Source organism: Miniopterus natalensis, chromosome 17 (genome assembly GCF_054644295.1).
Source record: "Miniopterus natalensis isolate mMinNat1 chromosome 17, mMinNat1.hap1, whole genome shotgun sequence".
In the NCBI taxonomy this organism is placed as follows: Eukaryota; Metazoa; Chordata; class Mammalia; order Chiroptera; family Miniopteridae; genus Miniopterus; species Miniopterus natalensis.
The window spans coordinates 34,891,533-34,909,425 of record NC_142097.1 but is presented as its reverse complement, the minus strand read 5'-3'; the positions used below and the strand labels follow the sequence as shown (position 1 = coordinate 34,909,425).

General features: G+C 37.2%; 1 protein-coding gene across 1 annotated transcript in view; it reads left to right on the top strand.

Moving 5' to 3' along the window:
* Positions 1-6,052: 6,052 nt before the first annotated feature.
* DHX40 (DEAH-box helicase 40) overlaps positions 6,053-17,893 on the top strand; it is a 31,849-nt gene continuing 20,008 nt past the window's right edge. The window contains exons 1-8 of the mRNA XM_016203815.2: positions 6,053-6,164; positions 6,986-7,153; positions 8,615-8,760; positions 9,899-10,018; positions 10,203-10,430; positions 10,832-10,898; positions 11,760-11,891; positions 17,633-17,732. Of these exons, the coding sequence (XP_016059301.1) occupies positions 6,053-6,164; positions 6,986-7,153; positions 8,615-8,760; positions 9,899-10,018; positions 10,203-10,430; positions 10,832-10,898; positions 11,760-11,891; positions 17,633-17,732 (1,073 nt within the window). The remainder of the gene's footprint in view (positions 6,165-6,985; positions 7,154-8,614; positions 8,761-9,898; positions 10,019-10,202; positions 10,431-10,831; positions 10,899-11,759; positions 11,892-17,632; positions 17,733-17,893) is intronic.

The window sequence follows — 17,893 nt, the reverse complement described above, 5'->3', positions numbered from 1 at the left end:
GTCTCATCACCGACACCCGGGCCCTTCCCAGTGCTGGGGGCAGGCTCCCTGTTCATAAAGCTCCAATCTGCCGATGCCCCAGCTCAGTGCCACTCAGCAGATGCTCCCAGTAACCCATCTCGCTGGCTATTCTCCATCTGAAGTCTTCCTTCCCAGTGTTTAGCTCCATTGCCAAGGGGATGGATGTGACGTCACAATCAGGAGCACTGGCCTTGGAAGCAGTCTGGAGCTGAGGCCACAGCGCTGTTCCTCATTTTATATATTTATTTATTTTAATTGCTCATTTTAATTTCACATGGTATTGCCTTAGAATGCAAACTTCTCAGCATAATTTTTAAGGTCCTCATGTCTTACTACTCTAGCTTTATCTTCCGCCACTCCTCTCCTTCATGGACCTCCATGAATGCAACTAACTGTGATTTCTTTAAAAAGGCACAAATTTATGTTTGCTTGATGTTCCATTTTAAAAAGGTAAGCTTTTTAAAATGAAGCAATATACATACAGGAAAAAGTGCAGAAATCTCAAGTGCACAGCTCCATCTTTCTAGGTTATTTAATGTCAGCCTAGAGCAGCTCTTTGACCAATACAGTAAAAAAGGCAACACCCTAAAGCCTTTTGGTTGATATAGAAGACCTTCATCACTGAAAGAAAGAGATAAGAGAATAATGCTCTGCAAAGGCTCACACGGGATTGTGGGGATAAGTCGTGAGAAATTGGATGGCATATTAAAATTCATGAGGAAATGCCAATAACAAAGTGATTATTATGCAGGATCAGGGGGTGGTTGTTTTTTCATCATTATAGAAAGACAAAGTCATTATCATGATCTGCCACGTGTTTTTCCTTTGTTATTAGATAGTGGGACAGGCCTATTAAATGTTTTGTGTTACCAGGGGAATGGTCACAGTGGTGAGGAATGGTGGCTGCGGTGCACGTGGCTTTCTATGGTTCTAACTGTATGTGCATTTAGACCAGAGAAAAGGAACAAGTTAAAAAGAAGGGCAGGATGGCCGGGGGTGCTTTTTCTTGTGACTACAAAGAACTGAGTATATTCTTCATCTAACTGGCCCTTGCTTCATGCTTTACACCTGCCAATTCCGGAATAAACAAAACTGGTATTTGCATTTGGAACCTCCCTGGTCAAAAGGGGTAAAACATGTGACTTTAGAAAGGTATTAACATCAGCAGAAAAAGCAACCTGGAAAAATAGTCCTATAAACATTTGTGCAGTGAGGTCAAAAATTCCTCACACTAAATAATTCCAATACAGAAAGGAAATATTGGAATTATTTTCTCTCGATTTGTTTAAACTGTTCAGAGTTTTTAATCTCAATGAATATATATATTTATTTTAAAATGTTTAATTTTATTATTTAAAAAAATCTGTTTTCATAATGTTTTCTTGTTTCATTATGGTTTCTATTATCTTTTTAATAATTTAAAACACCCTTATAGTCTCTCTTAGATTTCTCTATTATTTCTAGTTCTTGGGGGACAGTTTTCCTGTTTGTTGGGGTTCCTGATCTTTCTCAGGATGGCCTATTTCCTCATGTGATGTGTAATCCTTTTTTGTAGTGAGCTCATCTTCAGTAGGGGATGCTTATTTTATGGAAATTCCTTGCACCCTGAAAGTGTCCTCACAGGAGACTGTCCCCACAGAAAAGTTTTTTATTTTCCTGTAAATTTGCATTCCCAATTTGTTTCTAGCATCTAGATATTTCCATTTCTTATATTTTATCAAGACCGTGTATATTTTTGTTGTATAAGGCAAGACTAGATTTAATTAATTCAGATTTAATCTACCAGGTTTCTAAAAGTCCCATGAGGTAAAAAGAGGAATTTTTTGCTTAATTTACAATTAAATGAAAAGAGACACAGCTAATTCAAAGTAAAAAATTATTGCATATGTTTAACATCACTGTCATAGGGATATGCATATCAAAACCTTAATGACATGCCACCACTACCTAATAGAAAGGGTCAAACAAACAAACTGACACCACCAAGTTTTAGCAAGGATGTGGAGCCACTGGAATTCTCATGCATGACTGGTGGAAGTGCAAAATGGTCGAGTCTCTTATAAACATACATTGCAGATCACTCAACATTGCATTTCCACTTCTAGAGAAATGCATGTGGATGATCACCTAAGCACCTGTATGTGAATGTTTATAGTGACTTTATGCATAATCACCAAAAACTAGAAACAACATAAATGTCCTTCAGCTAAGGAATTGCTAAACAAGTTGTGGTACCTTCACACAGAGGAATACTATTCACTAATAAGAAGGATTCAATTATTGCTACATACTACAACTATATTCAAATATAGATGAATCTCAAAGTAGCTATGCTGAATGAAGGAAGCCAGACCAAAAACGTGTACATACTGTATGACATTTTGGAGGAGGTCAAGCTATACAGACAACTCAGTGGTTGTCGGGGTCCAGAGGTGAAGGAAGGGGTTGTCCATAAAGCAGCACAAGGGCATTTGTTAGAGTGATGAAACCGTTTTACATCTTTATTATAGTGGTGATTACAAACCATATGCATTTGTCAAAATTCATAAAACTCACAACTATACACCAAAAAGGATGAGTTTACCATTTGGAAATTATGCCTCAATAAACCTAACTCCCCTCCCCCATGGATTTATAAACCATGCTCATCACAGATGTTAATATTTAAAAGCATAAGCTCCTTTTTCTCTAATGAAAACATTGTATCATAACTGAGAAATCAATAAGGACAATAAAAAATATTAAAGTGAAAAATATTTGTAATATAAAATCTATGTGCCTTAAAATAAGTAATACTAAATACGTACAGTATTTAAATGATTGTATTAGTAATTTTTAATCTTTTTCACTTTTTGGTTTTATGAGTTAAACATCAATGAAAGTTTTTTGTTTTTTTCTGAGTAGTACTGTTTTATTTTTCTTTCAAATAATGTGGATGCTGAAGTTTCTCAAACCCAGCTTGCCACCTTCAGGCAAGTGAAAGATCTACAGAGACCATCACCACAGACAGAACATTAATTTCGCAAATTTCTCAATAATCCATAATTAACAACATCTTGATCACTCCACTAGTGCCTTTGTGAGGTTTCCTCTATCCAGAATCTTTCCCTGGCATTTCTTGGAATCTTCCCAACTTTCAAAGCTCAGTTCAAATCCCACTAACTCCAAGAAGCCTTCCCTGATCACTCTAGCTAGATTTTCCTCCTCTAAATATTTTATCTCCTCAAATACATGAAATGCCATAGAAGGTAGTGATCATATCTTGCACATATTTTTATGCCTTTGTATGGCCTTTTAAAAGGGTGCATATAAGCTTATGCATTCTAATACTGAAGGAATACATGAATGAATGAATGAATGACTGATTGAATGAATAAGAAGTTAGAGTAATCATTGAGCTTTCATTTGAAAGAGGCCCTATTTTACTAACAGAATAATGGGAATCCCACACATTTATTCAAGATCATATGCGTATGTGTAAAGCACTAATGTCCATTGACAATGGCTAGAGAAGTGCCTCAGTCTTTACTAACTTCTCAAATTATATCATTGATGAATGAAATAATTGCTTGGTGACTGTCCCTGTGATGCTAACTCAAATTTTGACATCTGGACACTGGAAACATAAGATTAGAAAGAGAAGAAAGTATGGTGGTGATGATGTCTTTTGCTTTTGGACTGAGAGGTCGATACTTCTCTAAGCTCTATTATATGACCATCTAATTATTTTCCTCCCAATTTCCAAATTGCTAACATCCCATAGGCATGTTAATAGAATCTATAATGGTGGCATGGGGTCCACCACCACTTCATTCAGAAAAAATTCCCAGTTGTTTCTGTCTAATTCTACCTGGTTTGGGGACTGAGGTTCTTCTTCAAGCTCCCCTTCCTCTCTTTCCAAGCCTATGTGTATCCAGGACTGCTAAACAACAAATGGGTCATAGATTTTTTGTTTTTTGTTAATCCTTACCTGAGGATATTTTTTCTACTGATGTTTAGAGAGAACAGAAGGGAGGGAGGAAGGAAGGGAGAGGAAGGGGGGGCATTGATGTGAGACAGACACATCAATTGGTTGCCTTCCGCAGGCACCCCGACCTGGAACCAAACCGGCAACCTGGGTATGTGCCCTGACCAGGAATAGAACTGTCGACTTTTTGGTGCATGGGATGAAGTTCCAACCAACTGAGCCACACTGGCCAGGGCCACACTTCTTTAAATATAATTTCTTTGTTTTTTTCTTGTTACCCAAAGAAAACAGGAAATAGATTCAATGTTGTTAGGAACACTGACCTTTCTTCTCAGATTCAACCCATTATATTTTCTATTTTCACTTTATATTTGTTTCTTGTTTGCCTTTGTAATTTGTAAGCTCACTGAGCAGGAAATAATTGATCTTTCTGTTTGGAATAGCCCCGGGAGCACATGGTTATTAATGGTTACATGTTTTGAATGCCCTTGGTTTTAAAATCAACAATGTTAAATAACATTTAAGTTTTTCATGTTTACTGTTTTTCATTCTTGGTTTGCGGGTTTTATTCTGGATACTCTCATTAGGTGGCTCTCAAACAAGAATAACTATTCTATAATAGTTGATTAACAAACATTGGAAGAAAATACTATATGAGGCACCAAGATTTACATAATTCCATCTCCTGTTACAGTAAAGTGGTTATTAGTGTGGTTTGAATCCTGGTCCTATTATCTCTTTGTTTTGGGCAAGTATCTGAGCCTTGATTTTCACATTAACAACCTACCTCTCTGTGTTTTTGTGAGGAATAAATGAAAAATTTATATTAAATGTTTGACTACTAAGTGCTCAGTAAGTGGTAACTATCATTGGTCTGAAATGATTCTGCTCCTTTTCTTAGAAAGTGACTTTATTATGTCACTGATACAGCTGCCCTGTACTGAAATACCTTGCCTGTACTACAAATGTATTTTTGCTTTTTTTGGTTTGTTTTTCTGATTTGTAATATTTTAAATTTCTAACAGACTCCAGAAGGTCGGGAGATTCCCTTAATGGATGAGAAACATCTGGGATGTTCTCCTGTTACCAGGTTTGTTCCTGTAGCACACGGGTTATGAAGATACAGTTGTTAGAAAGCTGTACTTCATTTGGTGTCATTCAAAATTTGATGAACTTGCTTTTTTAAATGTTAATTAATGCCTTTTTTAAAAAAATGCTCCCCGAGGATATGTTTTATTGATGAGAGAGGGAGAGAGACAGACAGACATGGATCCATCCAGCAAATCCAACAAATACTGACGGCTCCCCTCGAATGACTGCTGGGCTCTGAGTGGACTAAGGTTTTCTAAAGTTCCCTCCCTCCAACCACTCGGTGTGTCTCTCTCACCGATGTTTCTCTCTCTCTCTGAAAAAAACAATGGAAAAAATACCCTCGGGTGAGGATAAGTAAATAAGTTCCCTCCCTCGTGTCCACCTGGGGGGAAGGGGAGGGAAATGAACGTGCCCATAAATTAAAACGCAGGGCCCTGTGAAGGAAACGAACAGCGAAGGGGACCTGTTTTGGACACAACAAAAGAAGCAGCTTCGCGAGTCGGTGCCTTGCACAGGCTCCCGCAGGACGAGCCCGGGGAACGCGGGGGGAACGCGGGGGGAACGCGCGGGGAGCCCCGCGCTCCAGGGGGGAGCCCGCTCGCAGCCCACAGTCACCTCACGTGAGGGGCCTGAAGGCAGACAGGGCGCGCAGGGTCCACGTGCCTGAGAAAGGGAGTGTCGCCTGGCTCCTCCGCGCTCGCGAGGAGGCCCGTGCGGGCCGCGGGGACGGCTTCGCCACCGCAGGAGCGGCGCACGCGGGCAGCGGGCGGGAATCTCTGGACGCAGGGCCCGCGGGCCCAGGGGTGGGAGCTTTCCCGCCGCCGCGCTACGTCATCGAGCAGCCGCCCCGCGCGTAGCTCCCAGTCGCACACGCGGAAGTAAACAGCGCCACGTCATCAGGGCGCGTCTCCGCCTTTCCCCTCCCTCTCCCCGCGCCGGTGGTCGTGCTCACCTGCACGCGGGGCCAGGTCTATGTCCCGGTTTCCCGCGGTCGCGGGCAGGGCGCCAAGGCGGCAGGAGGAGGGCGAGAGGCCCAGAGACCCCCAGGAAGAGCGGCCTCCGGCTCTTTGCATCGCTGATAGAGGTGCGGTCCGCGGGACGCTGCCCAGGCCGGCGAGAGTTGCGGCTCGGGGGCTCGGGGGGCATAAAAGTCCGCCTGGGGCCGGCAGAGCAGAGTGGGAAGGAGGCCGCGGCGCTCTCCTCGCCCTCCAAGCCAGAAGCGAACTTTGCGTCCAGTGAGCACTTAGGTCTAGAGGGGGGCGGTCCCTCACCCAAGTTGAGTGAGAACCCTTCTGGGGGACAAAAAAAGTGAACCCCAACGCCGAGACGCGCTCTGCTGTTAAACAGGCTCCTAAAGCCTTTGTTCTCTCCCCATCTCCCCCCCTCCCCCGCCTTCGTCGGGCGGCCAGCCTCCCTTTGGGTAGGGTATAGAGGGAGCCAGTTTCCCGGAGCCAGTTTCCATGGTTACCCACCACTTGGCCTTCTGGGATACGTCGCTCTGAGCAGGGTCCTAACTTGAACCAAGAATCAGAAGCGAACAGCGGTGGCTTTTAATTCCGCTGACTTCTGCTCTGTTCCAGTTTTTGGTCTATTTAATAAAATTTGGCTTTTGTGCTTCTATATAGGTACGCTTGCATATACGTTGCCTTGTGCTAGGCTAGGCTTACTTTGTTGGGTACTTTCAGTCATGCATTAGCAAATGCTCAAGTTGTTAAAAGAGTTCACTAAAAAGTTGTTTGGGGCTTATAAACCCTCACCAATTAGACGTAGGTGATTTAATTGATAAGTCATTGGTTGATGTTTTCCAACTCTTAAAATTTTACTGTCTTTTTTCAGTTCTGGGAAATTGAGTCGGAGATATCTTTACAGACCTTTTAATTGCACAATTGTTTTTCCTCGTTACAGAAGAGAAAGGATGCACATCACAGGAGGGAGGAACTACTCCAACTTTTCCTATTCAAAAACAAAGAAAAAAGCTTATTCAAGCTGTGAGGGACAATTCATTTCTTATTGTTACTGGAAATACAGGAAGTGGTAAAACAACTCAACTTCCAAAATATCTATATGAAGCAGGTAATTGTATTCTGGGATAATATTGGGAGTATTTAAAAAGTGTCTTCTTAAAGGCTAATAGGACTTCTGTATTGCACAGATGCCACCCATTTGTTTTACAGTCCTAATTCTTCTCTTGACACACCCTCCTCACACCTTGCCTGCTTCTTTGTGGTTTTATTTCAGATTCAGAGATTAGTTGAGGTGACAACTTTTCTTTTTTTTTTTTTTAAATGTATCTTTATTGATTTCAGAGAGAGGAAAGGAGAGGGAGAGAGATAGAAACATCCATGATGAGAGAGTCATTGATCGAGCCTGCAACCCATGCATGTGCCCTGACCGGGAATCGAACCCTGATCACCTGGATCCTAGGTCAATGCTCAACCGCTGAGCCACACCCGGCGGGGCAAGGTGGCAACTTTTCCATTTTTAATTACCATAATCCCAAATAGAATTATAGGTAGATACTAATTCTCTGCTATAGAATAAGGTATTGTAGCAGATTATTAACCATTGGGTATTGAAGTAATTTTGGGAGGAAGGGATATATTGATATCCATTGCTGACATTGGTATTTCTTGGTTCTTTCTCCAGAGCATTATCAGGTAAGTATTTATCCCCTGACTCTGCTAACACCAAACCAGCTAACAAATTACCCTTAAAGTGTGTCTCACTTTATTATAGTAAAACTTTCTAGTATAAGGTTAATATAGAACAAAGTTATATTGGATATTATTCCTATTAAAAAATAACAAAAACTTCTTATATATTAACTTACTCTTATGTATCAAACCTGAAATGCCATTGATTAAGACATACAACTATTTTACATATTATTAATAAAGGAAAACTGTCATCAATTGTAATATTCATCTCCCTTTCAAAGATATTTAAAATGGTTAAAAAAATGCCTGTAGAATCTATGTAAGTTACATATTTAAACTTCTGTGACAAAGGTAAATCTGTTCTAGGAAGTGTGTGGAATTTTATGGTTTCCTAGAGATTAAAAATTTTTGGCTTACTCTTTAGAGTAAATATTTAGATTGGATTTTAAAAATTAAGCCTGCCCTAGCTGGTGTGGCTCAGTTGGTTGAGCATTGTCCCAAGGCACCGAGAGGTCGCTGGTTTGTTTCCCAGTCAGGGTACATACCTGGGCTGTAGGCTCAGTCCCCCAGTGGGGGGCATGCAGGAGGAGGCTGATGAATGGTTTTCTCTCATTGATTTATGTTTCTCTCTCCCTCTCCTTTCCTCTCTCTCTCTCTAAAATCAATGAGAACATTTAAAAAAAAATTAAGCCTAATTAAAATACATACATTTTTAATGATGATTAATATGTATTCTTATTTTTAACTTAAATTTCCATATGTTAATTTGCAGTTTTGAAAATACTTGAATAGTTTGTATTGATTGACCAGAGACAATTTAGTTCTAATAGGAAGCAACTGTTAACATGTTTGTGTTTTTTACCTCTGGTTTTGATAGGGTTTTCACAACATGGTATGATCGGTGTGACTCAACCACGAAAAGTAGCTGCCATATCGGTTGCTCAGAGGGTTGCTGAAGAAATGAAATGCACTTTGGGATCCAGAGTAGGATACCAAGTTCGTTTTGATGATTGCAGCTCCAAGGTACAAAAGTTTTGTTGGTATTTGTTAAAGTACTGTAAACTTATGGAAAGAGTGAAGAAAAGTATGAAAGATTTTAACTTTAAAATTCTATTTTTATTTTTAACGAAATAAAGCTTCAGATTAGAATTAATTTTTGTTGCCCGTTGTTAATGCTTTAGCTCTATGACATCTAATGTTTAACTCATTTTCTCCCATCTCAGTTGGTTATGAGTGACAGTTTATTTTTCGTAGGACTCTTATTTTTTTTAGCTTCAAGGATTCTACATGTAACTTATATTTGTATTCTTTTAAAAAACTTTTTATTGTAAAATATTCATAACATAAAATTTACCATTTTAACAGTTTTTAGGTGTACAGTTCACTGGCATTAAGTACATTCACAATGTGTGTCACCATCACCACTATCTATTTTCAAAACTTTTTCATTTCGAATAGAAACTCTATATCTGTTAATTAGTAATTTCCCATTCTCTCCTCCCCACAGCCCCTGGTAACTTCCATTTTACTTTCTGTCTCTATGCATTTGCCTGTCTCATATAAGTGGAATCATACAATATTTTGTTCTTTGTGTCTGGCTTATTTCACTTAGCATAATGTTTTTAAGATTCCTCCATGTTGTATGTTCGTATTTTTGAAGTCAGTGGAAAACTGGCAACTTAATTAACAAAGTAAGAAAGTATTTTGTATTGAGCATCTTCTATATTCACGTCACTAACACATGTTTACATGTTTCACATTGTTTTCTTTTTAGTAGTAAGGATTTACATTCTTTCAGGATTTCTTAATCCTATACCAGGTATACAATAATCCCTGATTTATATATGGTCCCTAATGGGAATGGCCATCAACTGTGGCACAGAATGACTCCAGAATACTCTCTCTGCCTTCCTAATGATCACTGGCGTGGATTTTTCTTTCTTTTTTCCTTCCACTGTTTTATGGATATCACTCCTGTTAACTCCTAGCCTTCACACCTTATTCTCATCTTGTTTTAATGCTATTTTATGTACTCTTTTATTTAGTTAGATTAGTTTGACCACTTACTGTCTACATTTTGGGGAAAATTTTAGTTTGCAAATTGGGGGTGAATTTCTGTGATACTATATTATAAGTTATAACTTTATGTTTTGACCATTAGGAAACAGCAATTAAATATATGACTGATGGATGTTTATTGAAACATATTCTGGGAGATCCAAATCTTACCAAGTTCAGTGTCATTATTTTGGATGAAGCTCATGAGAGAACTCTAACTACAGTGAGTATTTTAATATATTGGTTATCTATTAGACAGTTTACTTTGGGGTAGCTTTTTACTGTATAGAGGATTGCCTCTTTCATTTTAACCTGTTGAAATAGGCATTCTTTGGAAAGCAAAATATTTAAGAAGAGTTGGTTGTTTTGTATACTTGTGACTTATTAGAAATTTACTTTTCTTTCAGGACATCTTATTTGGTTTATTGAAGAAGCTATTTCAGGAAAAGTCTCCTAATAGGAAGGAGCATTTAAAGGTCGTGGTGATGTCAGCAACTATGGAATTAGCCAAGCTTTCTGCATTCTTTGGAAATTGTCCAATATTTGATATACCTGGAAGGCTTTATCCAGTCAGAGAAAAATTCTGCAATTTGATTGGCCCACGAGACAGAGAAAATACTGCATATATTCAAGCGGTATTACTTGGCATCTTTTTTATATCTGTGATTCTAATTGAATAGTCTGATAATTTATTTGTTCCCTATTATTATTATTAATCCTCACCGAAGGATATGGGAGAGAAAGAGAAACTCCAGTCGGCTGCCTCCCTTACGCGCCCCGACCGGGGATTAAACCCACAGCCTAGGTATGTGCCCTGACCGGGAATCAAACCCACAACCCTTTGGTGTATGGGTTGATGCTCCAACCAACCGAGCCACCTGGCCTGAACAGGTCCCTGTTATTTTAATGGCAGTCCTTATAAGTCTTAGGACTTTTGAGAACCAAATTTTATTTTTCTGTGGAACAAGGGGAGGTGGGAGTAAGGGGGGCTGTAATTCCACTAGCTAGCATATTATGTTTGTGTATCTTGCTTTAGATTGTGAAAGTGACCATGGATATCCACTTGAATGAAATGGCTGGAGACATCTTGGTTTTTCTGACTGGTGAGCATTCAGTATCAGGTTTAAAATTAGTATTGATAAGGAGGTATGTGGCACGATGATAAAATGTTATCTTTGTTGGGCAATCTGGGTATTACTGTTGCCGTAGCTTTTTATGATAATTTAAATAGTTACAGATTTTATATCTCATATAAGATAATTCTACACTGCCATTAAAATGCCACTCTCATTAGTAAATGTGTAAAACACACACCTTTTGGTAGGAAAATATTAAATGGTGAAGTATATTTTTATTAGTTTATCTTATATAGAGGTGTTACCACACTAAACAGTCCTGAATCTGGATGTTTGATTCCATTGTTTAAAAGACATCCTACCAGCTCCCTTTTTTGAGTGGTGGGGCATTTCTGTATGGTAGCAGTTCATAAGGGTGGAATCCATGTCTCAGAGGAGCCTTTTTTGGAGGTCAAAAATAGAATAGTTAAATCCTAGATTAATGTGATTCTTCAAGTAGCAGCATCTATTAACAGAAATGAGTCATTTCATCACTCACCTCCTACTCTGCCTTGTACTGATGTCATTATGACATTCTCTTCGCTTTTTTGAGGTTACTTAAGTATTTTGAAACACACCTAAATGCAGTATCTCCTGGACTTGAGTCCCCTATGTTAATGGTTAACATTACTGAATAACTTTAGAGATTTAAATTCCTTGGAAACTGGTGTTTCTTCTATTACTTTTCTGTTGAGATTTGGTACAGCTTATGAGTTCATCTCCTTTAGATCAAATGAAAGATTTAAAGTAACTATTATGCAAAACTGATTTTAATTTAGAAGGCCTTTTTTCACTCTTAAATTAATTTTGCTATTCAGTTGCTAACGGTGTTTCCCCCTCTCGATTCAGGTCAGTTTGAAATAGAAAAAAGTTGTGAGCTGCTTTTTCAGATGGCAGAGTCTGTTGATTATGATTATGATGTTCAAGATACCACTCTAGATGGCTTATTAATATTGCCGTGTTATGGATCTATGACAACAGGTAATTCCTCTCAGGCATAGAAAATTTGACTGCTTTTAATACAGTGTTTTATTGAACAAATACATATGTACAGAAAAGTACACAGATCCTATATGTTTATTTTTATGTCAGCGAATTTCATGAACTAAACTCACCTTTGTAACTGACACTCAGACCATGAAACAGAACATTAAGAGAACCAGCATCCCTTGAGAGAAGTGATTTTTTTCTTGAAGTCTTTTCGTATTTTTTCAAGAGCCTTCAACATGCCCCTTAGTAGTATTAAGAGCAACCTTTGTCTTCTCCCACCAGAACAAAAATATTGTTGGTAATTTTTTGAAATAAGGACTATAATGTCTTGGTAGTAGTACTATAAGTCAAACTATTTGCCACAACCACAGATTTCTAGAAATCTTACATATCTAGATATATCTGAGACTAAACACAGTGGATTTTTATTTTTTATTTTGAGAGAGAGGGGGAGAGAGAAGCATCAGTTTGTTGTTCTACTTATTGATGCATCATTGGTTGATTCTTGTATGTGCCCTGACTGGGGATCAAACCCACAACCTTGGCGTAGTGGGATGATACTCTAACCAACTAAGCCACCTGGCCAGGGCAACACAGTGGATTTTTTTTTAAGTAACCACACATTAGCCTACTTTTCAAGAATGATGTAAATTGAAAGAGCAAACTCCTATTCTGATACGTGTTCATGATAAATGTTAAATGGGGTTTAGAGTATTTGTGTAAAACTATTTTATTAGGAATTTGATTTGTAAAACTAAAGGGAAATAACTGTAGCTCCCTAGGGTTCAGTTGAGATTAGCATTTACTATAATGTAAAAAGCATTTATATGTTTTTATATTTGATGTGTATTTTTGTTTTTATTGAGTAGATGGTTCTCATTAACAAAAAAAAGTTTAGGGATATATGTGGTGGTAAATAACCATAGATCACATGCTATTATGGAAATTTCTTTTGTGATTATTAGGACCTTGTTCTTAATATTGAAATCTATTTTTAGATTTTTACATCTTAAAGGGAATTCTTAAGGTCATTATTAGATATTTAAGGTTCTTATTGTTTCATGGGGATTTGATCTAATTACTCTTAAAATTTACTTTTTAACTGATAAGGTAATTAAAAACAGTTATGGTTGCTTTATTATTAACCATTAGCTAGCTATGTTTTTTCCATATGAAGTAAATTTATTCTTTCCTTCTTATTACCACATTGAAAATAATGTTCTATATCTGCTGTTTCTTCTTGTTTAACATCCTGAAATCCAGTTTTTATACTGTTAAAGTTGCTAGTAACTTATTACTCAAATCTCATGGCAGTGATGTATTTTGATTTTGTCATAACAAGTGTCTTTGAAATGCTGTCTTTTGGGATACTATTTAATTATCTGATTTTCCTGACCAATCTTTCTCTAAGGCTTCTACCTTCCCACTCTTCCCAGCCTTTGTTCCCTTGTAAATGTGACTATTTTCTAAGGTTTCATTCTTAACTTGCTCTTTTCTTAAAATTTTCTCTGTTTTGATGAAGTTGGCTCCTAGGACTCACCTGTCACTTTGGATAATTCCTGAAAACTCTCTAGTTTAGACTTACTCCTGCAGTGTAGACATCCTGAGTCTGCTCCCTGGGCATTCTGGTCTGTGGACCATATCATCTAGATCATTCAGTCCAAACAAGGGGCAACCCCTGCATGTTTTTTTTTTACCCTTGTCTTATCCAGATCATTCTTTTCGTTTTCTCATTATCGTTGTTAGAATTGGGATCCTTAGTTTGCTTTCCTGAGTTGTTAGTATAGCCTGCTAATCTGTTTTCCATGATTTCATTTACCATCCTACATAAATGACAAATATTTGCATGGAATTAGACAATTTTAGCACTAAAAGTAATAATCTCATTTAGTGCTGCTTAGCTTCTTTTGGAGGATAGGGTCTCAGATTCTTTTAAAAAGGTAATGAAAGTCATGGCTTGTTTCTCTAGAAAAATGCACACACACACGTGTGTGTGTGTGTTCTTGCATAATCAGACTTCTTTATTTTATAGAGGCTAAGTGATGTCCCTGAGGTCACATGGTACGTCTGTATTTGATAACTGGTTATTTATTCAGTAGTAGGTGATAAAGCAGTACGTGTCTCCAGAATACATGAGGAAAAGGAAAGGCGTTTTACCTTGAATTATTGTACAACATTCTTAAAGAGGAAAACTCACTTAGATTATTGCATAAATCCCAAGATAGTTTTCTTCCTGCAAAACAAAGACATTACCTCAATATGGTGGGTACCTAGAATTTGCTTTGTTTACAATAGTTCTTTAAATGTTAAGATTAAAGTATTGGGGAATAAAGCTAGTGAGCTTCACATAAAACTTTTATTGTATGTGGAGCCGCCTCAAATGGGAGATATTCTTTGTCTTATAAAGAAATACACACTTTTAAGAAAAATAAAATCAAAATAAGAAAATTAATTAGATTCTCACCAGCATGGTTAAGTGATAATCACTATTAATCTTCTGAGGTATATTGTTCTGGACTTTTCTTTATACATTTAAGTACATTTTTATTGTTTAGTTTTTTAAAACAAAAACTGGAATTATATGTGCTCTTTTATGTTTTTCTTTTTTGCCCTTTGTAGAAATTTCAAAACTACAGAAAAGTACAAAATTTTCCACTGTGCAGAATTAGCACACTGATAGTGTCTCAGCATATTTCCATCAGTTTTCTTTAAAGAAAAATTACTCAATTGAGGAAAAATTACACAGTTTCATTGTAAAGAATTCAAGCAGTATACAAAGTTACAAAGGTAAAAGTAAAGAAATCACAAATTCTGCCATCCAGAAACCATCTTCAATGTTAGGAAAACCATTAACCAGGGGTGTGTGTGTGTGTACACATATAGGGAATAACTAAATAGGTAGGTAGGTTAATAGAAATGCTTTTTATTTTATTTATTGATTCTAGAGAGATTAAGAGAGAGAAACATTGATTGGTTGGTTGCCTATTGAACATGCCCTGACCTGGGATTGAACCCACAACCTGGTTATGTGCCCTGATGGGAATCGAACCCATCACCTTTCAGTGTATGGATAATGCTTCAACCAACTGAGCCACACCAGCCAGAGCTAGACATGCTTTTTAAAAGTGAGATTATACTATTGTTTTTTAATTTATAATTTGTTGGGGTTTTTTGAGAGTGAGAGAAACATCGATTTGTTGGTCCACTTATTGATGCATCATTGGTTGATTCTTACATGTGCCCTGACTGGGTATCAAACCCTCAACCTTGGTTTATCAAGATGATGCTCGAACCAAGTGAGCTACCTGGCTAGGGCACTACAGCTTTTTAAAAAGGTATTTAATTTTACTTGAATTTACTTGAAGGATTTATTAAACTGAAAGTAACTCTTTACCACATGACATAATATTTTATAAAAGACGGCTTTAAAGTTCAAAAAGATGAAAAATATTAAGGAGCTGAAATTAATGTCTTCTTTTTAGACCATATTTGATTGGAGATCTTATCTGTTGACTAAAGTACTTTTACTTTTCTATATTCCCCCCCCTTCTAATTTTTATTAGTTATTTTTACATTATTCAGATGTATTTAATGTTTACCATCAAATTTTTTTAAACCATGGTTTTTTCATTCCTACAATACTTTCGGTTAATTTTGGTTTGGCTGAATTTTATTAACTTTTTTTAAATAGAAGGGCTCTTGAGTGTTATTTTTTGTTGTTTTTTATGTTTGAGAATGTCTGGCTTTTGCCTTTATAACTTGAACCACATGGGCTGGGTTTTATGTTCTTGGGTCACACTTTCTTTTCCTTAGAACTTGGTAGACGTTGTCCAGTTGTCTTCTGGCATTGAATGTTGCTGCGGAGGAGTCTGAGGCCAGCCTGATTTTTTCCCCCTTCTTGTAAGTGATTTGATTTTTCTGTCTGATTGCCTGAAAATTTATATTTTTATCCTTAAAGTTCAATAGTTCTGGGATTTTTTTCCCCCTCTTTTTTTTTTTTTTGTGTTGAGTGTTCTATATTAAAATTTCCTGGAATTGAAGTCCTTTTTTAAAAAAAAATCAGCTTTATTGAGGTATCATTTATATACAATAAACTATACCTGTTTTAGGTATCAAATAGTTAATGGATTTTGATAAGTGTACATACCTGTGTAACCACAGCCACAAATGAAATCAACTTTTTTGATGTGCTCTTTTGATCTGCAAGTTCAATTCATTATTTCAGGGACATTCTTTTATATCTTGAGTATAACTTTTGTCTATTTATTGGTTTTTCTACATCAATTATTCTTAGATTGGATTGCTTATCTTCCATATTTTTTAGCTTCTTTTAAGTTACTTTATCTTTTTCAACTGCATTTAGCGATTATCTCAGATCTTTTCTGTGTCAGGAATTTTATTTTCAGCTGTGTTAGTGAGTATTCTCAAGACATTTTTGACTCACCCAAAAAATAAAACATTTTAAAGAATGTTATAAAAAATATAAATAGAAATGCTAATAATTACTTTTCATACACCAATGGATTGACTCATGTATTCCCAGGAATGATTATTCCTAGTTTTCAGAGATCATTGAAATAGGTGATTTACCCAAATCCATTGCTTGGGAGTTCCTTGACTTTGTTAGCTTAAGTGATCTTTAACCTTTATCCCACTTCAGCCACCCATTCAAAAGCTTACGTCCTGGACTTTGTCATTACCATCATTTCTGATCTCAGTCTTCAACATCTTTCTGGTGATTACTTTCTGTTTTGCCAACCCACTCTACAGTTCCTAAGTCAACAGTTTTCAAAATGCATTCAGACTTGTCCTTTACCAGCCTTCACCTATCTCCTTTGCCTGTACTATAATCATTTCCTTGCAGAAATTCTTAACTTTCTTGTCCAGTTCTCTGCATAACCTGGCAAGAAAGGAGATCTGGCCAAATCCATCTTTCTACTTAATTTACACCCAGGTCTCTTAAGGCCTAGAAAGTTCCAGGAACCCAGAAATACTCTTTTCAACTCTTAAGGCTTATTCATTTTTTTCTCTCTTTAGACTAGCTTTCTCTCCTTCATTGACATTTGTCCCTTTCCTATGGTTCACAAGTTTATTTTTCCTCTTTGCAAGAGACTAGCCTAATCAAATTGGCCATCTCTTGACCTTCTTCCAAATTCACAGGAGAATCAGATTGACCCAACTTGGGAGGGGATGTTTATCCTTGGTGCTATAAACTATGGCTGGAGCAAGGTGCCGTACTCAGCATTGCTGCTGCGGCCCACCCTTCAGAATGTGTGGGTAGTGGAAATGAGCATGGTATTACTTGTTTAGAGAGGTAGTCATGAGTTGGGCAGACACTAAAAAGTAAAAACTGATTAATCAATCTTTAAGGCAGAGAGAGGTCCTTAATCTGTAGTCCATGGTTGGGAATTGTTTGAAATTTTGTGTGTGTGTACATGTCTTTTAATAGAGAAGAGATCCATGGTTTTAAAATAATCTCAAAGGAAGCTATGACCTACATAGAGGCGTCTGCTGTAGGGTTTATTTTAGCAATAATAACCTGTGATTCCATGGATCTAGAAATCTTAACAGTGAAAGGTGAGGAAAAAATAGTTTTGCAATTATATTTGAATTCAAGATAATTAAAGAGGTGAAGAAAATATAACTTTTAATGGAAAGAATTTAGTTTTTCAAAACTTGAGTTTGACAAACGCATGTTATAAATTAGTATTTTCCCTTTACATGTATTTCAGATCAACAGAGGAGAATATTTTTGCCACCTCCACCTGGAATTAGAAAATGTGTCATATCCACTAATATTTCTGCAACATCTTTAACAATAGATGGAATCAGGTACAACCTTAAAAATTTTGTTTAAAGCCAGGAAAGCTACTTAGTTAATCATAAAGCATTGAGTTTGCTTCTCTGTGCCCTCCACTAATTCCCTTCTCATTTGCTTAACTTGTAATCACCTGTTGTTACTGTAATTATGGATCGCACTGAATAGGAAGTGG